Genomic DNA, 26,101 nt, shown 5'->3' on the forward strand with positions numbered 1-26,101 from the left:
AGGGAGGCCTTGGCATCACCCCAGCTGGCACAGACGGGCATGGATCTCGTGCCTGTCAGCCCCTCAGGCTAATCCCCTGGAATTTGGGTTGTGGACGGGCAGGTGGCCCCTGAGGTTTCACCTCCCTATACGCGGTATCCTAGAGGGCTGTACCCTCAAAAGTCCTGCTCAGGGGCATCAACTCTGCCCCTCAGTCTTTTTCCTCCTGCTCTCTTCGCATGGCCAACCGGGACCAGGACACAAACCTCATAGTCACAGTCACCACAGTACCCACTTCTATGGTTGCTAATAAAATTGCATAAATATTTGATGCCTAATTATTAAATATTTAAAAATGTAAAACTGAAATAGTTTAGAAGTTAGTGAGACATGAATAATTCAGCTGCTGGAAGCGTGGCTTTGCTTTGGGCCTGAGCTGGCCCAGCATCTCCCAGTGCCTGCTAGAGGCCGTGGAACGTTTGCTACTGGGGATACCACTTAGCCAGCTGGCCTCTTCCCTGGAACTTCAAGGAGCACCTAAGACTGACTTCTTGTCACTAAAGCATAGATAGGGGAGTGGACTCTCAGCCCTTTCATCTAAGGTCAGCTTGGGTTCAGTGTGGAGACCTCTACCTCACCCCACTTATAAACATAGGCTTTTTTTCTCTCCTTGTCTGCATTCATATCTCCACAGATTCTATAAGATTGTCTTTGGCCATTCAGACCAATCCCAGAGAAAGATCTGGAGTCACTGATACTGGCCATTTCACAAGAAACAGCCCAGTAAGACTACCCTGTGGTGAGTGCACACAACCCTGGGTGCTTGGAGTTTCTTCCCTGCTGGAAGTTCAGTGCACAACCCTGCACATGACCAATCAGCGAGCCAATGCCAGAGAAGCCACTGATGAGAGAGACAGACAGACAGACAACAAAATAAGAATAAAATAGACCCACTACCAGGACCTGTAGTATTGAGAACAAAAAGATCATGCTTTGAACTTCCAGAGAGTGAAAACCAGCTACTCACCAAAGATCAAAATCAGAATAGCTTTGGATTTACCCAACAGCAGTGTTGAAAACTTGAGAATGAAGAGCAGTGCCTTCAAAGCAGAAGGGTATAGATTCTATACCCAGCCAAACTATCAGTCAGCTGTGAAGAGGGAGACCAACATTGCTCAGGATATCACTGAAGATGCATTCCTAGTGTGAAGAAGGATAGCAGCCAGGATGACACAGTGGAGCAGACACAGCAAGGCCTGTCACTTTGGAATCTGTCCTTTTAACCCAGATGATCCCAGTTTCATAGCCACTGACCTTGTCATGACATATATAGATGGACTTTCTGCTCAGGTCAGCTGAGGAGGTTCATTTTGCCCTGCAGGGATAATAATCTGTGATTCCCTGAGAGCTGGGGTAGGAGGTTGTAGCAGCCACTACAGCAACTCTGCCAGGAGCCAGGGGCCATGACTACCCTGTGTTATTGCGTCTGAAACCAGATCACACTGCTTATCTCCTCTGGAAGCCTTCACGTTGTCCAGACAATCCTGGCCCTTCCTGCCACACCTGGGCTCCAGCATACTACTCATATTTTGTGCTAGCCACCTTGCAGGTCCACATAGGGCTAACTAGTTGTTGATGCTATAATGAAATGTTTTGTTAGTAACAAAGTAGTATTGCTAAGAGGATTTTGCCCATACTGTCTTATTGACCCGGTAAGCCAGGTGATGTTATCCCCACTGTACAGATTTGAAAATGGAGGCTAGAGATAAGAATATGTGTCCAAAACACAGCAGGGTTTGGTGGAGCCAAGCTCATATCCTCTTTTCTGAACGTAGCATCATCAGAGAAGTTGGGCATGTGCCAAGATGAAAAGCAGCTGCCTTCTTCAGTCTGAGCGTAGAGGGCTCTTTTTTAAAATGGTGAAATATTGTCCTTTTCTGTGGTTATTTTAAAGCCTGAAAAATCCCAGCTTCAGTTAAGTGTATTTTATTCACTCTTCAGAAAGAAAAATGGCTCTGTCCCAAGTCCCCAAAGGAGATTTTCAAAAGCTACTTGCAGTTCCTAAACAGATTGCTGCTGCTGCAGGTCCCAGGACCACCAGACTTGCGGCCCTTGGCCAGCTCCCGAGGCTGCTGCACCCTGGGCTGCTCTCTACTCCTCTTCCTCTCAGTCCCCTCACTGTGGGACCTGCCCAAGATGTGTGTAGGACAGGAGATGCGAGGGATGGTAGGGCTTTTTTCTCCTTCAGCACAAGAAAGCTTATTTGCTGGTCTCTCCTTACCAGTCCCCACAGAAGTGTGGAATGTCCCCATTTATATTTAGAATTGTTCCTTATAAATATACACATAATAAAAAAGTCAAGACCAGCAGTTAGCATAATGGCTATGTCACTGGACACCCATGTAGTCGACCACAGTTTGAATCCCGGACCTGGTGGCTTAAATCAACGCCGGGCGTGCATGTGTGCGTGCCCAAGATTCTGAGAGGAGAAAGGAGAAGGGATTGCGGCATGGCCATCCCCCCTGGGGGGTGATTTCTTGCTTTCTGTCTCTCTGTCTCTCTCTGTCTTTCTGGAGAGTACACACACCCTATAGCAAAAATCTTAAAAAAAAAAAAAAAAAAAAAAAGTCAAGTGCTTCCTCTGACTTAAAATGAAACACAGCATTCTATTCTCCCATGCCTGTCTCTTCCAGCCCCCCACCCCCATTTCTAAGTGAACAACTGCCTTGTACTGACTTGCACAGTCACTCATTTGGCTTTTCAGAAGTGGAGCTCTAGTTTTCTTACACCTATGTGCGCATGCAGGGCCTGGGTGCTCACTGAGCTGGGCAGCCCATGAACCTGTCCAGCCTGAAAATGCACATACTAGTCTGGGTAGTTTTCTTGTATGATTTTATTAATAATTTTCTCCTTCCCATGTTTTATATCTTTTTTTTTTTTTAATGAAATTAGTTAGTTGGATATTGGGTTTCCAGATTCTCTTGCTTTATCTTTTGTTAGAAATTTCTTCTTCTTTTTTTTTGGATAAGTTTTTGCTATAGAGCACGTGTGCTCACCAGAAAGACAGAGATAGACAGAAAGAGAGAAATCACCCCCCAGGGGGGATGGCCACACTGCAATCCCTTCTCCATTCTCCTCTGGAGATCTTGGGCATGCACGCACACGCGCCTGGCGTGAGTTTCAGCCACCAGGTCCAGACTCGAACCACGGTTGACTGTGGGAGTCCAGCAACATTACACTAACCGCTGGTCTTGAAAATTTCTTCTACTTTATCTTTTTTTTTTTTTTTTTTTTAAGATTTTTGCCATAGGGCCTATGCACTCTCCAGAGAGAGACAGAGAGAAGCAGAGAAAGAGAGGGAAGTGAGAAATAATCCACCAAGAATGACACAATCTCTTCTCCTCTATCTTCCTCTAGGGATTTTGGGCATGCATGATGTGTGTTTCTCATGCAGCTGGGTCTGGGATTTGAACCCTGAAGCCAGCCATGTAGGATCCAGTGCCTTAACCACCATGCTACCTGCTGGCACTATACTCATTTTTTCATCTTTATGTTGAATCATTTTACGTCTATGATCTTCTCTAAGTTTTCAGTAGTTCTTGATCTCCTAAAAGCATTCTATTCTATGTCATGGATGGAACTGTTGAGGCTGATTGTTGCTGTCACTATTGCTGATTCTAATGCTTTCTTTTCTCCAAGTTAGCATTCTGTTTGTTTCTTTTCTGTCTTTCATTATGGAAGTTTTGCTCTATGTCTGGTGACCCCTTATTGTTTGTTCCTCTTGGAGGAAGCATGTAGCACCCGATTGGGCATCCTAAGGTGTATATGTGCTGACCGGATTCCCCTTTTAAGGAAGGACTTGCCACTAGCTGCAGAGTTGGTTGGCAGACACCCTTCAGCCAGCAGCCCTAGATGGTCTGCATCCTCAGCAGAGAGCTGCCCCTCCTCACCAATGTCACACCTTTGCGTGACTGAGCAGGAGGGTTGGTGTGAAACCAGGCCATCCAGGCTCCTGTGCAGTAGTCCCCACCCCCACCCCACAGGGCTTGGGGTTGTACTGCTGTCGACAATCTTCCTCCCCCTTGCGTCACAGGCGTGTGTCTCTAGTGAACACCATGCAGGTCAGCTTTTCAAGAAGCGAGCTACTGAAGGGGAGTCTTGGGCAACAGCTGGGTGTCCCCAGAGGGCTCTCTAGCCTCTTCCCCTGGGTGTGGACCTGGTGCTACCCTCAGGCAGGTTCTCAGTTAAGCATGTCCTGCCCCTCTTCAGCTCCATGCCTTCCTGACTCAATGTCCATGAAACATGAAACCTCTTCTGTCTGGAAGAGCCATGCCATCCCCTGGGGGATCACCAGGAAGAAAAGGTGGATACCTCTTGTACAGACCCTCAGACCTTTTTGGTACCAGCTCCACCTGCCCTGGGTCCTAGTCCCTTCCGGGACTCAGCACATTAATAGTTGGGTTGGAATTGGCTTCCCTGGAGACATTCGGGTTCCTGCTTCCCCAGGCCTGCTAAGTCCGTTTCCACCACTGTCTGTTCTTATGTTCCAGAGAGTTTCCATGCTTCTCATCTGCCCTGCCTTCCTCCCTCTCACTGCGCCTGGTTTGTGCCTTCTCTCCTGATTCACTATCAAGTCAGTAGAGTTCTGGAGGGAGCCAGAACAGACATAGGGGTTCTATTTTGCCATGTCTAAAGTGAAGCCCCCCCCCAATCCCCATACATGTGCTTACTTTGGGTGAAACTGACTTTACAGCTCTTCTAGGGGCTGTGATTTAGGGCCTTAAGAACTGGCAATTCCACACCTCTGTCTATTCAGCACTCACTCACTCACTCACTCACTGAACCTTTCTGTATCTCAGGCCCCTTGGGACACATTGTGGAAACAGTGGTAACACGGGGCCTGGGCCTGGCCTCCCAGAGCTCATTGTTTTACAAAGTTACCCTGTGGTGTGATGAGTACAATGAAGGGAGACTGAGAGTTCTCTGAGGATATTGGAAAGAGGCCGTAGCGGTGGTGAAACTGGGTGTCTGAGAGTTGGCTCAACAAGAAGAGCACACCCATGGTGTGCAAAGGCCCTGGAGTGAGGACAGAGCATGGCACTTTCGAGGAATGACCTAAAGGCAGTGCCAGAGGAAACTGGAGAAGTAGCAGGGCCAATCACTTGACAGAGGTCTTGATGGCCACTGGAGAGGGTTTTACTTCTTTTTTTCTTCTTTTTTTAGAAAGATTTTTGCTATAGGGCACATATGCTCACTGGAGAGACAGAGAAAGACAGAAAGCAAGAAATCATCCCCAGGGGGATGCCCATGTCAATCCCTTCTCCTCAATTCTTCTCTCAGGATCTTGGACACACGCACACGTGCATGCGCGCACACACACGCACACACACACACATGCATCTGGTGCCATTTTCAAGCCTCAGATCTGGGGCTTGAACCGTGGTTGACTACATGGGAGCCCAGTGACGTAACCATTACACCATCTGCCAGTCTCACAGGGCTTTACGGCTAACCACATCTCACCCAAGGAATCTAGAATTCTCTCTGAATTCTTTAGGCCCTCATGCAGGACTGGGGCTGGACACTGGTGAAAAGACGGACTGGGACCCAGTGCCAAGGCCAGCCCAAACAGAGGCTGCTCGGAGCTGGGTGACCACAGTGAGGAGGCTTAGGCCCCACAGAAGCAGCACAGCTTGGGTCACTTCCTCCTGTGAAGCTTGGCCTCTCCCCATACCAGCTGCCTCACAGGTAGCAGAGCCTCGCAGTACCTACAGCCATTAGGCAGGGGCTTGCAGAACGGGTAAGCTGGTGAAACTGGGTGTCTGAGAGTTGGCTCAACAAGAAGAGCACACCCATGGTGTGCAAAGGCCCTGGAGTGAGGACAGAGCATGGCACTTTCGAGGAATGACCTAAAGGCAGTGCCAGAGGAAACTGGAGAAGTAGCAGGGCCAATCACTTGACAGAGGTCTTGATGGCCACTGGAGAGGGTTTTACTTCTTTTTTTCTTCTTTTTTTAGAAAGATTTTTGCTATAGGGCACATATGCTCACTGGAGAGACAGAGAAAGACAGAAAGCAAGAAATCATCCCCAGGGGGATGCCCATGTCAATCCCTTCTCCTCAATTCTTCTCTCAGGATCTTGGACACACGCACACGTGCATGCGCGCACACACACGCACACACACACACATGCATCTGGTGCCATTTTCAAGCCTCAGATCTGGGGCTTGAACCGTGGTTGACTACATGGGAGCCCAGTGACGTAACCATTACACCATCTGCCAGTCTCACAGGGCTTTACGGCTAACCACATCTCACCCAAGGAATCTAGAATTCTCTCTGAATTCTTTAGGCCCTCATGCAGGACTGGGGCTGGACACTGGTGAAAAGACGGACTGGGACCCAGTGCCAAGGCCAGCCCAAACAGAGGCTGCTCGGAGCTGGGTGACCACAGTGAGGAGGCTTAGGCCCCACAGAAGCAGCACAGCTTGGGTCACTTCCTCCTGTGAAGCTTGGCCTCTCCCCATACCAGCTGCCTCACAGGTAGCAGAGCCTCGCAGTACCTACAGCCATTAGGCAGGGGCTTGCAGAACGGGTAGGCACTTAAGTGCTTATTTAAATTGTCCTGGGGCCAGCCAGTAGTGTGATGGTTAAGCCAGTCTGATCTCACATGATTGACCGTGTATTTTGAGTCCCATACCTTGTGGTTCGAAAAATGAACCAGGCACATGTGCATACACGCCCAACATCCTGGGAGGAGGGAGAGATGGAGGAGAAGGGATTGTGGCGTGCCCCTTGGGAGATGCTTTATCTCTCTCTCTCTCATAAACATGAACACACACACACACACACACACACACACACACACACTCACCACCGCCATCTCTCTGGCTTTATGGCAAGCACGTACACCTATTGGCAAATTTTTAAAAAAATAACAAAATAATTGTTCTGAAATGCAGGTGCCAGCAGTTCAGCCCCACTGCTTGGGGCCATTTCTTAAGAGCTCTCAGGATGGAGATAGTGGCGCTGAAACCCACAGAGTTGGGGTGGTGCTGGAGGAAGACAGCCTCAGGACCAAGGCAGGTCCCAATAGCACCCTGAGGCTCCATCCAGCCTAGCGATCATGGAGGCTGGACACTGGTGAAAAGACGGACTGGGACCCAGTGCCAAGGCCAGCCCAAACAGAGGCTGCTCGGAGCTGGGTGACCACAGTGAGGAGGCTTAGGCCCCACAGAAGCAGCACAGCTTGGGTCACTTCCTCCTGTGAAGCTTGGCCTCTCCCCATACCAGCTGCCTCACAGGTAGCAGAGCCTCGCAGTACCTACAGCCATTAGGCAGGGGCTTGCAGAACGGGTAGGCACTTAAGTGCTTATTTAAATTGTCCTGGGGCCAGCCAGTAGTGTGATGGTTAAGCCAGTCTGATCTCACATGATTGACCGTGTATTTTGAGTCCCATACCTTGTGGTTCGAAAAATGAACCAGGCACATGTGCATACACGCCCAACATCCTGGGAGGAGGGAGAGATGGAGGAGAAGGGATTGTGGCGTGCCCCTTGGGAGATGCTTTATCTCTCTCTCTCTCATAAACATGAACACACACACACACACACACACACACACACACACACTCACCACCGCCATCTCTCTGGCTTTATGGCAAGCACGTACACCTATTGGCAAATTTTTAAAAAAATAACAAAATAATTGTTCTGAAATGCAGGTGCCAGCAGTTCAGCCCCACTGCTTGGGGCCATTTCTTAAGAGCTCTCAGGATGGAGATAGTGGCGCTGAAACCCACAGAGTTGGGGTGGTGCTGGAGGAAGACAGCCTCAGGACCAAGGCAGGTCCCAATAGCACCCTGAGGCTCCATCCAGCCTAGCCATCATGGACTGAGTGGTCAGGTCTGGCTCTGGCCCCCAAGAAAGGAGGGGAGTGAACACACAGTCAATCCTCTGGGGCCACCCTCCTGAGAGCCACTTGCATCTGTAAAAGCATTTCTGCCACCTGTGTTGTTTGTGTGTACCTTATAACACTCCACAGAATAAAAGGAGTTTAAGAGCAGGACTGGATTTTTCCTTCCTCCTGCTTCTGAAAGGCCTGGGCCCCAGGATCTCCATCTCAGCATGGGCCAGTAGTCCTGTGTTCTGACCTAAAGCGGAGATGCTGTGGTTAGTGCCTGGTAGGGGGTGTGAGGACACAGAGTAGAAAGACCTTCTCCACCATGGCAGCCCCCAGCTCCTGCTTTCACCTGCAGGCCAGTCAGAAGGAAATGCAGTCACTGTGGTGCAAGCAATGAGTAAGATAGGGCACTGTCTGGGTGCTGCTGGCTGCAAGACAGCAGGCCACTGACACTGCCCGGCCCACAATGCCCGCCTTCTCTCTGGGCTGGTCTTTCCCCCCGTGCCTTCCTGCTGGCCTGCCCACCTCTCACAGTCTACTTGCCTCTCTGTGTGAAACCATCCTCCACATTTCTGGCTGTGAACTGCATCTCTCGAGACTGGTGTCCATAAATGCTCCTTTATCCTGACATCTCTGCTCTCGAGGGTAAAGCCATAGCCTTTATATAATAGAGTGCATTTTATTTTTGCTCTGTGTCCTTCCCACAGAACTTTCCACAGCTGCCTTGTCTAGGAGAGCTAGATGTTGGGCTAGGATGGCAGAGGGGGCAGGTCAGGGTGTAGATGTGACTGGAGGCAGCCAGCGGGCCTGGCCAAACTCCCATATAGGCAAAGCATGGATGGTGTTGCTCAGCTGCACCTGCTCCTGTGACCTCCCTCCAACATCTCATTGCAGCCTGCGTGGCTTCTGCCTACCCTCTACCTGGCACTGGACAACCCACTGAATGTCGCCTTGTCCTTTTATTCACCTGCCACTCTCCTTCCTCCTGTCCCTCACAAGGACTTGAATGTACCCCTGAGTCCCTGCAGAGGGCAGCATCAGGACCTCAGGGAGCAGACATCTCTGCCTAAGCAGGCCGAGGTGTCCAGGAGGACAGGGAAGAGGGGCCTGAGAGGGGAGGCTCCAGAGCAGAAGGAAGACAGCAGATTTAGGCAGTTCTCCTGTTCAGAGTAGCTGTAACTAAAGGGGCAAGAAAGGCCAGCAGATGGTGTAGCAGTTACAACGCTGGGCTCTCACATAGCGACGACCGCAGTTCAAGTCCTGGACCCAGTGTCACACTGGGTACATATGCCTCCATGCCCAAGATCCCAGGAGAACAGTGGAGTAAAAGGGATTGTGGCATGGCCATGCCCCCATGGGGTGATTTCTCACTTTTCCTCTCACCGTTTCTGTCTGTCTCTCTTTCTCTCTGGCAAGCATACGCTCCCTAAGGTAAAAACCTACCTCACCCCCCACCCACCCACCCACCCCCCAAAAATAGCAGTGGGGCATGAAAGGCAAGAGACTGGCCGAGGGCAAGTCTGGCTGGGGCTTGAGGGACCTCAGCACCTCTTTAGGGTTTGGACTGTAGCCTGGGGATGGTCCTTGGGGGAGAAAGAAGGAAAGAGATTGAGAACCTTTGACTGGGACTCCCCAGAGGACAGGACCATCAAGGTCCTCCTCCCAGGGTGTCTGAGGTAACCAGGAGCCCAGGAGCTTCTGTGGCTTTCAGCAGAAAGGCCCCCTGCCAACTGCCCACATGTCATCACAGCAGATCAGGCCTGAGAATGGCCAAGGTAGGGCCTACTAGGTCTGGGAGTGGACTGGGGGGCATGCAGGTCACCCAGGGGTCTCCTGTGGCCCATGAGGAAGCCTGTCACAGCTCCCATGTCCAGGCCCATGGAAGCCCCAGCTCCCATCTCATTTGGGAAAGAGGCTGCATTCAAGAAAGCGATGACATTTCCAAGGCAGAAAACCCATCTTTTATTTATTTAATCCAACCATCGTGTGAATTATTCATTTACATTTATGTAAGCAATTGAATCGCAAGAATAATGGGGAAGGTCAATCAATGACTTTTCTGGGCCCCAAATCAAGTGATTGATTGTTCATGATTTCCTTCCTGGAACCCCCTTTTTAAGATGGCTCTTACCTGAAAGCTGGGCCCTCCTCAACCTGGACTGGCAGATTGGGGTCAGGCTTCCTCCTTTCTCTGAGAGGTGTGTGGCCTTGAGAAAATCCTTGCCTATCAAAGGGCAGCAGCCCTACCGTGTAAGAATAGGCCCAGAAGGACCTGGCACATGGCAGGAACCAGAGAATGTCCCCAAAGCAAGCGCTAGGGGACCTCCTCCTCCCAGCCATGACAGGCGTGGCCTCGCCTTGAGAAGAAGCGCCACCCTCACCAGATGCTTGTAGCCTCATGCGGCCATGAGCCCCATCAACTTCCAGGGGTCTATGAACTGCACAAAAAGTGGCTTTGGTATCTGTGGGGAAAGGGGCTATTTCCTTCTCCAAGGTCAGCCTGCATTTATTACCGAAATTTAATTTTTCCCCATTGGACGTCTGAGATATATTGAAGGCAGCGCAGTCTCTGACAGGGGTGAAATATCGCCTCTGGAGTGTGGTCAGGGAATTTTTCCTTCTGCGCGTGGGTTTCCTCTGCTGACGGCTCCATCATAGGGAGGATTGGCTGAGGGACACAGGGAAGAATATTGGGGTCAGAGCTGCCAATTAACCTTTTGATTTCATAGTCTGATTACTCGATTAATCAAGGGCCCCGAGCCTGCGTCCTGACGGAGGGCCCTTGACTGTGGGATAACAGTGTCCACCAGGGCCATCGAACAGTGATAAATGGAGGAGCAGCCAGGGCAGGGCAAATGGCCAGGCCTCGCAGATGGCTCTAGTCCCAGAGGTGGGCGGAGGGCACACGCGGCTCTTCTGCTGACGTCTGGGTTTTGTATGGACCCCTGACTGTTCCCAGCTCAATGTTAGAACCCCCCACTCAGAATGTGGGCCCCACCCTGGGCTGAGCCCCCAGAACCCCACCAGGCAGGGAGGTTGTCACAGCCCACCTGCACGTTTAATCTCTGCGACCAGCTGATTCATTTCTTAGAGCCTCAGTTTTCTCCTTTGTGAGACGGGAATCATGTTCATCTCTACTAACAGTAATGTGGCAGTGATGTGAGTTCACATGTGCGTGTAACATGGGTTCACATGTGGCACCGTCAGTGGCGTGATGCCCACAAGTGCTCACTCTCAGCAGATAGCCTGCCTCCTGCACAGGATGGGCTTAATTCTCGGGGCAGCCTCTTAGGCAGCTGTGTGCTCGTGTTCTTCCTTCAGAGAAGACTCTGGAAACGGGGCAAAGGGATAGTGCAGAGCCGTAGGTCTGGAGGTGGCAGAGCCAGGATAGGATACTGTACCCTCTTTGGGTCTCCATTTCTTGAGTAAGGTTTCCCCTGGGTTCTACTTGGCTCTCTTTCTGAAACGCCAGCTCCCAATTCCTGCTCACCTTCTCCAGGAAGCAACCCTGACTATCCACGCACCTCAGGTAGGGCCACAGTGCCCTGACTCACCCTTCACATTCTCATGCCTCCCACCGTCCACCCCTAAGAACTGGCCACTAGGTGCTCAGACTTTTAGCTTTCTTCTCACATCCCTCCAGGATGGTCGCTGGGGACTGCACACTAGGCCTGGCCTGATGGAACCGTGGTCTTCAGACACACCCCTGGGCACTGTGTGGCCTTGGATTCTCCCTGACCTTGGGGTCATGATGACTTTAGCTGCCCCTCTTGGCTCAGCTAGGGAGTTAACCAGCCTGTGTCTGGACATGGGGGACCCACACCAGCCTCTGATTCAGCCCAAGGAGGAGAGTCCCTGGTCCCATCATAGTGGAAGGGGCTGACCCAGCTCACACAGCCTGCTGAATAGAGCAGGACTCAAATCTAGCCTGATCTACTCCAGGGTCTGGAGTTTTTCCATAACTCCATTTGCCAGCCAGGCTCCTGTCCTAGCCTGGGGTAGTCCAGGACCCTAGTCTCAGCTCCAGATCAGACTGCTGAGAAGTGCTTGGCCCAGAAGACAGCTCCATTTGTGTTTAAGTAGCACTAGTCTCAATAATTAACAGGGGGATAAATTGAGGTTTAATTACTTGGAAGTCGCCTTGGATGAGAGATTCATGGTAATTGTTGTGTATCCTCCTGGTAGCTTCACACAGGCAGTCTCTCCCTGAACAGCAGTAAACCATGATGGGCGGGAGTGGTGGGAGTCAGGAGTCTCTACCCTGAATGGCCCGCTGAGCACCAAGGGGGGATGGTGGGCCCCGGGCAGGGCCAGTGGTCTTCCTGCAGCCCAGCTGTGGAGCCTGCCTGGATGGCACTGGGCAGAGAGCCAGTGTCACCAGTGGTGTTGTCTTAGAGGTGGTGATAGGTGGAACCCCTTAGAGTAATATGATCCGAAATCTCCAGATGGCTTCCTGCCCTTCCCACCCCACACACACACACGCTTTTCTGAGTGCTTGCCACGTGCTCGTACTCTACTGGCTCCTGAGGTGTCTGACCTAGGTAAGGACTCGGGCTACAGCTTAGGCACTGACTATCAGAATTACATGGTGGTGAGAAGCAGACTCAGGCCTTCAGTCCGGATCTAGATTTCCAAGTCTTCCTCCTCTAGAACGTTCTTGTCCAGGGAAGCTCACCCCTCCCCCCCAAGTCATGACCAACCCACACTTCCTGCCAAGGACTTGGGGGTTAGCTGGCAAGAGCAAAGCTTGGAGCACAGAGCCAGGTAGGTATCTGGCTTCAACATCTGGCTCTCAGAGCTACTATTTTCTTCAGAGTTACTATTTTTAAAATATTAACTTTCTTATTATTACCACCAGAAGGTCAGACCATTTTATCAGCCTGTCATTTTTATTCCGATTTCTCTAGCGCACACGTCAAGGCTGCTGATGTGGCCCTGGCTCACATCCTCCCCAGGCATCTGTGCCACCTAGGGAGCCCTCTGAGTCCTGTCCCTGCTCTGGGTTTGAGAACCAGAGCCAGCCCTAGTCTGCAGCCTGGTGGCAAGCTCACCCCATCTCCTTCATCTCTCCCTCACAGAGCTGAGGAAGCAGGTGGAAAGCGCTGAGCTGAAGAACCAACGGCTGAAGGAGGTTTTCCAGACCAAGATCCAGGAGTTCCGCAAGGTCTGCTACACGCTTACAGGCTACCAGATAGACATCACCACAGAGAACCAGTACCGGCTGACCTCCCTGTACGCCGAGCACAAGACCGACTGCCTTCTCTTCAAGGTGGGCCTCCTCACAGGGCAGGAGATCATATCATTGGTCCTCGGGTACTGGAGCTGCCTTGGTTCACAGAGGAGGGGTGTGCCAGGTGGAATGGAGAAATGCAGGCCCCTGAGGTTTCCAGACCTTGGGGGAGGAAGATGCTAGGCTATGCCCCCTCTGACCTCCAATCTTCACTTCTTCCCTCTGCATGTCACTACTTGGGCTCCTTCCCTCGGGGGTTTGAGGCACCAATGTGCCTTTGGTTTGTTCAGAGTTGGCAGTGCCCGTGGCACTCTGAAGTGATTGTGTGAAAGTATGTGTGGGCTGGGCCGGAGCGGGCTCCTCCAGAGCTGCCAGATTGTGTGGTTAGGCCCCAGCTGGAGTTGGGTGTGAGGCTGGGGTCCGTGTGCAGTGGGTAGACAGGAGAGATGAGAAAAGCCCGTCTCCTCCCTGCCTGTCAGAGAGCAGCTGCATGTGCGTTCTCAGAGCTGGCTAGAGAAGCCAGGGCCGGAGTCCACGGACAGCACAGGCAGCTGAGGCCAGTCTCTGCGAAAGGGGCGGTCAGGTTAAGGGTCCATACCTGTGTGTGCCCGGGCACAGTGCTGGCCGTGACGGGGTCGGGAGCGGGGCTCCACAGGGCAGGACCAGTCATTGGAAGGATTATGTACAGGTTGTAGTGGGAGGGCACAGAGTCTAGATGTCTGGGCTGGGACAGTCATGAAGCTGAAGTGTCCTTGGGGTGAGCAGGTTCTGGTGGCAGGAGGAGGGACATTACCATATTGACCATGATGGTGAAGGAGGCCCCACATGGGTAGCAAAAACTTGTTGTGAAGGTGTCACCATGGTTCTGACATGGTGTGTGGTTCTGGCCTGATCCCTGGCTGCTTCAAGAAGGTTAGACCAAGCGATGAAGGTTAGACCAAGCGATGGCTGTGGGAGGTCAGGACAGGCAGAAATTGGCTTCATTTGCAGCTGTAAAGCAGTGACTGGGCCATCTAAACCTCCTGTCTCTGCACATCTTACCGAGAGGAAGAACCAGCTTTTGTTTCTGTAAGAAAGCTATACTCTGTGTGGGGACCAGCAGTTTGTGTAATGGCTATGTCTCTGGACTCCTATGTAGTCGACTGCAGTTCGCGTCCCGGACCCGGTGGCTTAAAACTCATGCTGGGCACGTGTGCGTGCGTGCCAAAGATCCCAAGAGGAGAAGGGATTGCGGCGTGGCCATCCCCCCTGGGGGGGTGTGTGTGATTTCTCACTTTCTGTCTCTCTGTCTGTCTCTGTCTGTCTGGCGAGCGCACGTGCCTTATAGCAAAAACCTCTCCAAAAAAAAAAAAAAAGAAAAGAAAAGAAAAGAAAGTTATACCCAGTGTGGCCTATTCATTTCAACCAGACTTCACAGTAAATCGTTATCTCTTCATTTAGCCACATTTCATCCTGGATCCTGTGGGCATCTTTCTCGAGGACTCTGACGTGCTGATGCCTGGAGTGGGCCCTGGGCCTGGACAGGGTCCACACATAGGAGAGCTGGCCTCTTGTGGCTTCTGTGGCCAGAGCTGGTCCCTGCAGGGTCTCCCCATGCTTCCCTGGGCTCAGACCGTCTGTGAAACCCACACCTGAGCTTCACAGGAGCGCAGAGCACATTTGTCTGGGCTTCCCGGGGGCCCCTCCTTACCCCCACTTGTCCATTCTGTGCAACACTCTCTCCGTCTTTGTAGCCAGAGCTGCACCCAGGCTTGGCGCCGCCTGCCTCTGTTCTCTTTAGATTTTCTCAGACTTCTCAGATCATGTTCATCCATTCTTACGCTTCCTGAAACTCTTAAACCTTTGAAAAGTGAATAAATATTCAAACACTCAAAGCCTTTAAATAAATAAGCTATCAGAAATGTACTTCTTCACTTTTGTATAATTCCGTATACTTTTGAATAATTCAGGACCACTGATAGGTGTTTAATTTAATACATTGTAGAAATTCCATGTTTGTTAAAAAAGATTAGGTAAATAAAGGTGTACTTATGAACAGTCACTATTAACATATCACTTGTCATATCAACATTTATAATTAAGAGGCACAGTTTTCACTGAGTTCTTGCATATTCTTTAGCTGAAGTGATTGATCTTATGAAAACTACCTCAAATGAAACCTGGGGAAACATTTCAAAGTATCTTGTATTTATAGATTGTTGAACATACAGAAAATCCAAAAGAAGAAAATAATTCACATATTATTGTACCTCCAAAGGCAGCCACTGCTAACATTTTAATGTGTTTCCATATAGTGTTTTATGTATGTAGGCATAGCTATAGGCATGTTATTTTACATTTACAGAATCGGGATCATGGAATGATGCTTTATGTACTAACATGTTATTTTCTTTCTTTTTTTTTTTTTGGAGAGATTTTCACTGTAGGGCGTGTGCGCTCACCAGACAGACAGAGAGAGACATAGAGACAGAAAGCGAGAAATCACCCCCCAGGGGGGATGGTCACGCCGCAATCCCTTCTCCTCCATTCTCCTCTCGGGATCTTGGGCACGCACGCACACGCGCCCGGTGTGAGTTTTAAGCCACCAGGTCCGGGACACGAACCGCGGTCGACTATGTGGGAATCCAGCGACATAGCCATTATGCTAACTGCTGGTTCCCTTATTTTCTAAAAATGGTATCGGTGAGTGGCCTTGTCATAGCCATCTCTGCGTGGGCTACTGAGACCACCCTGCCTAGACACTGGTCCTTCTTCCCACCTTGATCAGCTCCACTCCCTGGGTGGAGCCAGTGTCTCAGCCCCAACCATACCATGGCCCCCTGGCTCCTTGTTCAGACCCCCAGATCCTGGCCATGGCAAGATTCTCATTGAGAACAGTGGGGTCTGCTCCAGCCCCAGGAGTAGAAACAGTCGCCCTCCTCTCCACCTTTGATATTTCTGTAGCCCCCACCAGGCTCCTGAGGTCAAAGAGGGGCAGAGACCCCGAGTGGGCAGGCAGGCCTGGCAGAGACCTCCAGCCATGGCCAGGGCAGCTGAGCCCTTCATTCTTGACAATGCAGACCAAGAGACAAAGTATCCTGGGTAGAGACAAGTTTGAGGGAACTGGCAGAGCCTCTCAGCTCTGCTCACCAAGGCTAAAGAACTTGTGTGTGTATGGGAAGCCCCCCTGGCTCACCCCTAGTCCTTCTTTGAGCCACAGTCCGAGCAAGGTCTGAAATGCGCCATGCAGCTCCTAGCCTGGTGTCCCTCCCACATTTTTCTGGCCCCTGGTGGTTTCAACCATCACCAGACTCTCCAGGCTCCTCCTCTACTGCTCGTCTCTGGTCCTTCTACCCACTCTTTTCCCATCGTAGCTGGTCATGGCTTGAGGCCTGTGTAAGTTTTCGAAGGCCCCAAGAGTGGTGTGCTGGCTTAGAGGCCACAGATGTAAGGTGGCCTCCCCTGAAAGGCTAAAAGACAGCACAATTGGCTCGGCGTGCTGCCACTAGGGTTCGAGTATGGCTTGGACACCACAGGAAGCACCTGCTCCCCAGCCTTCCTGGGTGGGCCCTCCAAGCCTACTGGGGTACAGAGTCATGTGCTCCAGTGTCAGGAGACAGAGGTATGCTCTCAGCTGTGCCCCTCTCTCTGTGCATGACGGGCTGTTTTCATTCTCCAAGCCTCGCAGGTCTTGGGGGAGGACTGAGTAAACAACAGGACTTTGTAAATGAGCAGCGTTCAGAGGCGCCCAGAACTTCTGCATGTACCCTGAGCACAGATCCCGTGGTTCCAGAGGCGGGAGCCACAGAAGCCCGGGAAGGCTGCTAGACTTGAGTGTGAACGTGTGGGTTGTAGCCACTTTGGCTCAATCTGGCAGCCCGCCAGGGAATGGTTCCCCCGGCTGCGCTGGGGACAACCAAGTAACTCAGGTACAGTTCTAGGCAGCACATCAGGAGTAGGTGGGACCATGCTTCTGGAACATGCCCACATGCCACACGCCCGACAGTCAGTGATGGTCACCAAGACCCCACCCTGAGTCTCAGAATCCTTTAGGGTTTTTATTCTGAGCAATCAACCCTCAGTATAAGAAGTTGCTGGCCTATTCCTGGCTTTGTCTCCAGACAACCCAACCCTGTCCTTCCTCCTTTGTGTCCTGATGCCTCCCACCCCCAATTAGATTGCCTCGCTCCAGCCATGAGGCCCACTCTATCTCTCACTACCTAGACCCAGCTCACAGGTTCCTCCTCCAAGAAGTCTTTCCAGATTTCCCAGACATGGGACCTTTTCTTCCCCCTATTTCTCTCTGAAGACCATTGTCACTTTCCATTTTACCTGATAGTCAACTATCTAGGTTAGTTATTCCTCAAGGGTAAGACCCACCATTGTGTCTTTTGGGTCCCTGGAGGCCTAAGGATATGCCAGTGGTAGACCTTGAATGTGTGTTTTGGGGGGGTGAGGGTGAGCAGTCTGCTACCAGGTCTTTCTCTGCCTGAAAGCCTGGCTTTTTGAGGACAAAGGGCTGGGGCTGTTTCCTGACAGTCTTCCCCAGCCTGGTGCCTGAAGCTGTGTAGGCGTGGGGAGGATGGATGAGTAAGTGGGTGGAGTTTCTGCTTTTGTTGCCTTGGCTCCTTGTCAAGGAGTGGAAGTAATCTTGTAAAGGGATGGGAGGAAGGATTTGGGGCCCAACAGACCCGAGTTTGAATCTTGACATTTCCTCTGGGGCCTCCTTCAAACTCTTCTCCCTTAAAGGCTGTAAGGCTGAGGCCTGGGGAAAGGCAGTAGTGGAGGTGGGGCGAGCCCTTTGCAGCCCTGGCAGTGAGCAGTTCCGTGTAGGTGCCATTCAGCCCTGTTAGGACTGGTCTGTCTCCATCAAGTAGGTGGTCAGCCCTCTTACAGTTGATCTCTCCCTACCACTCAGGTGCTGCTGGCCCTCTTTTGGCTGGTTCTGTCCCCACCGAACCCAGGAGTTCTGCCACTCCCTCCAGGCCCAAATTAGTGGCTTTCTGGTTGCATATAAAGCCTACCACATGCCCCAGCAGCAGCCCCAGCCTCTGCAGGACACACGGACCAGGGTGAGAGCCCCCAGTCCCACCTCTCACAGCGACGTCTACCCCTGCTGCTTCTTCACTTGACTGGCATGGGCAAAGGCATTGCACCGCTTCATCTCTGCCCCACTTGCCCCCCACAGCCGTTCTTTTAGTTACCCATCTGACCACACACTTGTTCCCCGTTCACCAGATGTCTGTGGGTGATGTGTGGCCACCTGTGGTCAGACCCAAGGGGCACCCAGGGCCTCTGCCTCAGGACCTCCATGAAGCCCAATGAGAAGCAAGTAACTACAGCTTCCCTGGGACTCTGGAGCAGAGTTCAGCCCCTTTCAACCCTCACAGTGGTGGAAGGGATGAGGATGCCCCCATGGTAGCCAATGGATGCCTCCCAGCAGGTGCTTGAAATTGGCAAGTGGCCACTTCCAGGAGCCCAGGCCATGAGCAGGGTTCAGTGTGAACCTTGCTCCCAGTGTGCTGCGCTGGTTGGCCTGGCCTCAGTGTCAAAGCGGACAGTGGCAGCCCTAGGCCCCCAGCTGTCCCAGTGTCAGCTATAGAGTGACGTGATGACGGCAGGGCCTCCTTACTTCCTAGCAGGTGACACATCCCAGAATGGGCACAAGTTCTAGGAGATGTGGTTGGGGCTGATGAGGTCACCATGTGCCCTGTGTTCCTGTGGCTTGCAGGAAGCGGGGCGCAGTGACTCACCTCAGCCCAGTCCCCTCTAGTCAGCCCACTGATTCCCAGACTGTTCCCTGTAGATTTTTTGATCCTGAGTCTGCCACAAGGGGCAGCTGTGTGGGTCCCTGCCTCACTGCACTCTGGGCAACAATAAGGCTGTGAGCAGCTCAGTGACAGGCCAGGAAGCCATTTCTCCCACCACTCAGCTCCCAGCTCTTGCTCTGTTTTCCTCTCTCTGCAGGCTTCTCTCTGGACTCAGCTGCCCCAGACCACCCCCAGCCTCACTGACCCTTTTCCCCAGAACTCAGCCATACTCAGCCCCTCCCTGTTTGTGCATACTTACCCCAGATGGCCTCAGGGCCTCTCCTTCCCTGCCTCATCCTGTCCAGTGGTCGGGGCCACAGAGTAGACACATAGGCTGGGAGCATCTTGGGCTTTAGGGGGCACTGGGCAAGTTACCTGACTTCTCTGGGTATAATTTCTCCTTTCTGTCAGATGGGAATAAGGACAAGCTGTAGATGAGGCCTGTCAGGTGCTTGCTATAAGACCAGGCCTCGCCCCACAGAGCCCAGTGAGGGATCCCTGTGGCTGTTTCAGCCCCAGCCCCAGTTGCTCTCCCCACTTCTACCCACACTGCTCCTGCAGAGCCACCCAGTGGTTCTCATGTCAGCCCTCATGCCCTCCAACTCAGCCAGGTCACTGCACTCAGGTAGGGCTCAATTCCCCCATCACAAGGATGGTGGTCTGGGTGCTTTGTGGAGGTCCCTCCACAGGGCCACACGGAAGGGTCTCAGTGTGAGTGCAGAGACTAGCACGTGAGGGAAGGGAGACAGTGTGACCCACCCTGCCTGCACTGGTAAATGCGGATTTGTGTGGTAGCTAAGTCAGGCTCAGGAGCGATCACACCAACCACTGTGCCCTAGCCACTTCCACTTACTTTATTTTCCAAAAATGATTTTCAGACAAGAAGGGGGTTACAGGCAGAGTTAGAAATAGCTGAGCCCTGTTTCCAGTTGAGCAGGTTCTGCAGATGTGTGCTGGGATAATTGAGGGTTTGCAGCTCGGTCCCACATCCTCTTCTGAGGAGAAACTGGGCTTCCCAGCCCAGCCCGGACCAAGCATGTTGCCACGTGGGTGGAGAGAGCTGCCTGCCCCAGGGCTGCCACTGGGGGAAGCAAGAAGTCTCAGCGCCAGCTCATCCCGGCAGGAGCCTGGCTTCCTTCTCAGCCTCTCCCTCTGAGCGGAGAAATAGATTCCAGTCTTTAGAGTTTCCATGGAAGATTTTTGCCTGCACGGAGCTGGAGGGAGGGAGCCCATTGAGCTCCTCAAGTGGCTGGTATGCACACAGCAGGGCTCCCTCGAAGCTGTGGTCTCTCATGCTGTTCTCTCTCCCTGCAGTTCTCAGAGCCCCTTCTCTCTCCTCCCCTTCCCTAGACCCAGAGAAGGAACTCTTTTTTCTTTCCGCCTTTTTTAAGAGAGATTTTTGCTATAGGGCGTGTACACTCACCAGAGAAACAGAGAAAGACAGAGACAGAAGGTGAGAAATCAACCCCCAGAGGGGAGAGCCACACTGTAATCCCTTCTCCATACTCCTTTCAGGATTTAGGGCCCATACACACATGAGCCCAGTGTCAGTTTCAAGCTGCCAGGTCCAGGATTCGAACTGTAGTTGACTACATGTGAGTCCAGCACCTTAACCATTATACCACCTGCTGCCCCCCAGGAATGCTTCTTACTATAAGAATGAGAAACTTATTGTGAGAATGATAAGTCAAACACCAGACCAAGGTCACATAGCAACTACAGCTTGGGACAGAATGGAAAACTTCCAGTGCCCCGTGAGGCAGTTAGCTCTGCTAGTCTCCTCTTTCCTCCCTTCCTCCTTAATCCAGGTCCTGCAGGATTAGATTCAGGGGTTAGACACCCAAAGATGGGCACAGGCTCTGAAATCAGACAAACCAGATGTAAATCGAGCACGGCCAGCCACTGTGGATGACTTAATCACCGAGTCTGAATTTCCACATCTGTAAAACAGAACTGTGGTAACAGCTACTTAGAAGGCTTGTTGTGTGCTAGAGGGGGATAGATGCGTGTGCATGCATGTGTAAGTCGATAAGTGCATCTGTGGTAGGGTTAGCCCCGGGCTCACAGGTCCTCAGTAAGCTGTGACAGCCGCAGGTTTATTCCTGTGGAGTAGCACACCTTCCTGCCTTCGCTATCATCCGGGGCCTGAGCCCTGCTGGATCCCTCCACAATAACGCTCTGGAGCAGAACAGGCTGAGCATGGTGGCCAAGGCTCCACCTCCTGCCAGCTTCAGGCAAGTTGCTGAACCCATCAAGTTCCTCCTGGGTGACACGAGGTCGTGATGCTTTAACCCCACAGACTGTGTTCTGCATATTTGGCGAGGGCAACTTGCAGTATGACTTCAGTCAACCCTTTCTGGGACCCTGCTGATGGAGAAGGATGGGGGCACATTGTGGTACTTGAACACAACTTGCCAAAGCTGGCCCAGCTCCCTGCCCCCACGCCATTTTAAGGGCTTTTGTCTGAGACAGGCACTTTTTCAGCACCATGCCCCGCTTTAGTAGAGTGCCGCCACCGATAGGAGTTATGATTCCAGCTGCCTGCTCTGCTAGAAGATGGTGGGGGTTCATAGTCCACGTATGGAGCGGGTGCAGAAGTGGCCAACTTCTCTTGCACACCTGCATCCACAGCACTGGAGCTGCCGGAGGACAGGCAGGCGTGCGAACAGGAGGAGCTCAGTGACCTGCAGAGTTCCCAGACCCAGAGCCCCACAGTCACTGCAGCACGGCCCATGCTTGGCAGCTCGGGGCAGACACGCTAGGTGCCTCAACCTGGGTTTGTGGCCATGGAATAGAGGTGTTTTTCTGTTCAGAGACCTTTACCAAGCACACCTCGTAGAGGAAGTGACAGTCATTCTACTAAAGCCTGTTTGCACAGGACAGTCTCAAGGCTCCACTTAGACTCTGCTTGGAGATCCCAAGCCCCACTGCCTCAGGACAGATGCCAGACACGCCAGTGTGACACCCAAGGCCTTGCCCCAATGGGCCTATCAGCCTGTCTTCCTCCACATGTGCTCCAGGCACTTTTGTTACACTTAATGAACTGATACCAATACAGCATGGTTAACTGTAAAGTGCAGCATTTTCAGTAGGGTTCACTCTTCTTGTGCATTGTGTGGTTTTGATAAATGTCTATGGCATGTATCCCCCATTATTAGTATCACAGTAGTTTAGTGTCCTAAACCCCCCTATTCATGTAGCTTCCCTCCAACAAACACTGATCTTTTGGCTGTCTCCATAGTTTTGTCATATAGTTGGAATAATGTAATATGTAGCCTTTTCAGATTGACTTCTTTCACTTAGCAGTATGCATGTACATTTCCTCTGTGTCTGGATTGATATCTCATTTCTTTTATTACTGAATAGTATTCCATCATCTGGATGTGCCATAGTTTGTGTGTCTGTTCACCTACTGAAAGATTCATTTCCACTTTTTGGCAACTATGAATAAGGCTGCTGAGGGCCAGCAGTTGGCGTAATGGCTATGTCGCTGGACTCCCATGTAGCCAACCACAGTTCGAGTCCTGGACACGGTGACTTAAACTCATGCCAGGCATGTTTGCGTGCATGTGTGCCCAAGATCCCAAGAGGAGAATGGAGGAGAAGGGATTGCAGCATGGCCATCCCCCCAGGGGGTGATTTCTCACTTTCTGTTTCTCTGCCTCTGTCTTTCTGGCAAGGGCACACACCCTATAGCAAAAACCTCTCCAAAAAATATAAATAAATAAATAAAGCTGCTGTAAACAGCTTTAAATTTGTTACATCTACTTAAAAATGTAAAATCATTCTTTTACTTATTATTTTATCCATTCGATCACTGTATATCATTATGGTTTGCAAAATGAATTTTCCCAGCATGAATACATTGTATATTAGTCTAGTTAAAGATTTTATCATACACATTATCATCAACAGATAATTTTCCATTTTTATGTCCTTTAAATGTTTGCTTCTTTCTTTAAAATGTAAAATCATTCTTAGCTCATTGGTCACACAAAAACAGACTTTAGCAGGATTTGAACCATGATCTATAGTTTGCCTGCCCCTAATCCACAGGGCTCCTTCACCCAGAATGGCCTCTTCTTCTATTGCTGCACATTTTGTACACCCTGCCTTCCCTCCTGCACCCGCCACGCTTCCCTGGCAATGATGCAATCCCAGCTGGTGGCATGTGGGAAGCTGAGGTGGGATGCCCTGCCCTAGTCCAGCCAGGGGTCCTGCCTTTTCACTGTTCCTCCGACTGCAAAACTCCTAGATGGGGTAGTCTGTGCACATCCCTGGGAAACCGAGAATGTGGGAGCCAGCAGCGCAATCACTAGCTGCAGGGTTGCCTGGAGAAGTTTATGCATGGCCTCAGTTTCCTCAGTATACCGAAAGGCAGTGCACCTGTTTCTCAGGTGCTGCATGGGATAATGAACTGATGGATGGTCCTAGGTGCTCCCTTTCTCTCATCTTCCTCCCTAGCATATTCACAGCACCCAGCACAGGGCCTGGACCTTCACAGAAACTGGCAGAATTGGGTTAAATGGTCCTAAGGTGAGATAAGTCCAGGGAGAGGAGTTCCTTTCCCAGGAGACTGTTTGAGCCATCACTGCTGTGAAGGGGGTAGGGGGGGCTCTGGGCAGCCTAGTGCTATGTGTCTTAAAAAAGGAGTATGGCCTGAACCTCGTGGCTGGGGATGGACAATAGAAGGTGCTCTGGGCCCTGGACCAGAACCACCTGAGTGTGAATGTCACAGGTGCCTCTGTCCAACCATGGAATCTGGATATATGTCTTCGCCTCCGTGAGCTTGGACCTGACAGTGGGGACAGTCAGTCTGCCTGATGATTCACTTGCCATGTGAATGGAGGTAACCTAGCATGCTGATGGCATGCTGGACAGCTCTGCCTGCTGGTTGGCCCTAAATAGATCTCAGTCTGTGTTTGCATATGTCCATCAGTGCCTCGCAGGCTCACAGCCAATATGTGGCTGAGAAGGAGGGAGCCACAGGGACCGTGGATCAGCGCTGCCTCCTAGAAGCATTCATGGCTCATCCAGGAGAACTGTGGCAGCTCTAGGAGGAGTTGCTAAACCTTTCCTGCTCGCTGCCTTTCCCTGGGCTTTCTGCTGGTCTTACATACTTTCTCTCTCTCCTGCACCACACACATACGCATATGTATTGGTATGTGCACACATACACACACACTCACTATCTGGTCTCACCCGGGGCTTTCCATGTGGTGCCTACCTCTGAGACATCGGAATCCACGGGAGCATGAAGCGAAGTGAGAGGAGGGCAATGTGAGGCCTGCAGGAGCCCCCACAGCCTGACTGGATGTTTCAGAGGCTGTGAAGGCCCTGCGGTGTGTGCAAAGTGTTGAAAAACAGTTGGAAAAACAGCTGCATGGATTCTCCTGCAGTGCAGAGGAGCTGGGTGTCATCCACATGGTCACTGACAGCCCCAGAGCTTTCTTTCCAGGGATAAATGGGGAGATCACGAGAGAGAAACACGTCCTGGTGCCCTGCTCTGGAATCTCTGTAGCCTGGATGGGGCCTTCTGCTAGACTCTGCTCCCCAGGCAGTCCCCAGAGAGACTGTAGCCTGGGAACAAAAAGGACCTAGGGTCGTCAGGCCTCAGGTGCCCTGTCAGGCCCTGTTCCCTCACTGCCTCTCCTAGACTCACAGCACACCCCTGCCTGTGGCAGATGCTTTCTCTGTGCTGTGTGCCAGCCACCAGCCAAAAGAGCAGAGCAAGAGCCCATGCAGGCTCATCCAGCTTTGCAGGGGACAGGGCTCAGGCCCAGGCCCTCCTGCCTGCCAGGCTAGATGTGGGCACACTGCCTCCTGCTGCCCTGGAGGCATTCGGAGCAGAGCACACATGCTCTCACCCCTCCACACCTATGTGTTCACAGAGCCGGCTGGGGCATGCGAGCCCTTTCCTTCCCTTGTACCACTGTTCTGACCAGCCCAACCTTTTGCTCTTCCCTCAGGCACTTGGCCCCACTGCCCTTTTCTCAGGCTGGGCAGAACCCACATGGCCATGGGCCTTGCCAGTGAGGTATAGACACGTGAGCTGAGGGCTTGCCGTGCCTCTGGGGATGTGTTGACACAGGCTGAGATTTGCACAGGATTTATTACTCCTCCATGAAGTGTCTGTCTTGCTACCCGTGCATGTCGCCGTGACCTCCTTGTTCTTTCCTTCTAAAGCAGCCTTTAAATAAAGCAGAGCAAATTTGCCAGCCCACCCACCCACTTTGCACAAGTCTGGGCCCAATGACTCTGGGTTCTTGGAAAGGGACAGTTACTTATGGAAGACAAATTCCTTTAGCTATTCTTCCACAAGTCCTGGCTCCTTTCCTTTTTTAGGCCCTACGCTGGCTGCAAATGCCCAGAAGAAAACCTCAGCCGTTGTGGTGCTCCTGGCCTAACAGACAGTAGGCAGACTGAAAGAGCTCTGCATTTCAGTGGGACATAGCTGTCCAGAGCCATAGACAGGGGCTAGTGAGGCCCAGGGTAGGGACAGACCCCCAGGCCCATGTCGGGGTGGAGAGAAGGGCCCCTTGGAGGACAAGGAGGAAGAACTGCTGCTAGAACCTGTATTAGCAGGCCAGGATGTGAAACTGGCCTGAACCAGCCATGCTAAGGCCAGGATGTGGGGGTGTCCGCTCTGGATGTTCTCAGCCTGACCCCTCTCCCATTTGCCTTATACCCCACTTCCTACTCATTCTCCTGATGCACAGAACCGCCTCTGAGGGAGAAAGCCTCCCCACCCAGGTGCAAGGCTGGAGCAAGAGGAAGAGGTGCCCCATCTGTCAGGAGAGACACTGCATTGCTCAGCTCTGGAGCCCTGGGTGGCCTTGTCTCTCCTGGCACAGCACTGGAACTGGAACTGGAACAGCAAAGCTAGGCAAGGGGATGGGGGTGGTGTTGGGCATGTGCTCACTTGGGGTTGTCATGGCAACAGCTTTTTGCCAGAGGTCGACAAAATTGGTGGGGATTTGAAAGTCAGGTGGTCCAGGTAGGTAATAAAAACAAAGTTGGGGAAATTCAGGCAGTCATGAGTGAATGCCCTACAGGATGCCTCTCACCTACAGCCTGTCCCACCCTGTGACACTCCCACTGCCCAGACAGACACCTGGAACCATCCTTCTGCATCCCACCCTTCTATGTCCCAGGTAACCACAGCCCAACCCATCTAGCCTGATCCTTGGACTTCCTGAATC

The 26,101-nt window shown here is 51.8% G+C and overlaps 1 protein-coding gene across 8 annotated transcripts in view; it reads left to right on the plus strand.

The window, feature by feature from the left end:
- The window catches only part of MAD1L1 (mitotic arrest deficient 1 like 1), a 598,556-nt gene that overhangs the window by 461,977 nt on the left and 110,478 nt on the right, over positions 1-26,101 (plus strand). For all 8 annotated transcript variants that reach the window (XM_006167865.3, XM_006167866.3, XM_006167868.3 and 5 more), the window contains one exon: positions 12,959-13,149. In XM_006167865.3, coding sequence (XP_006167927.1) covers positions 12,959-13,149 — 191 coding nt within the window. The remainder of the gene's footprint in view (positions 1-12,958; positions 13,150-26,101) is intronic.

Source organism: Tupaia chinensis, unplaced genomic scaffold (genome assembly GCF_000334495.1).
Source record: "Tupaia chinensis unplaced genomic scaffold, TupChi_1.0 Scaffold145208_1, whole genome shotgun sequence".
Lineage (NCBI taxonomy): Eukaryota > Metazoa > Chordata > Mammalia > Scandentia > Tupaiidae > Tupaia > Tupaia belangeri.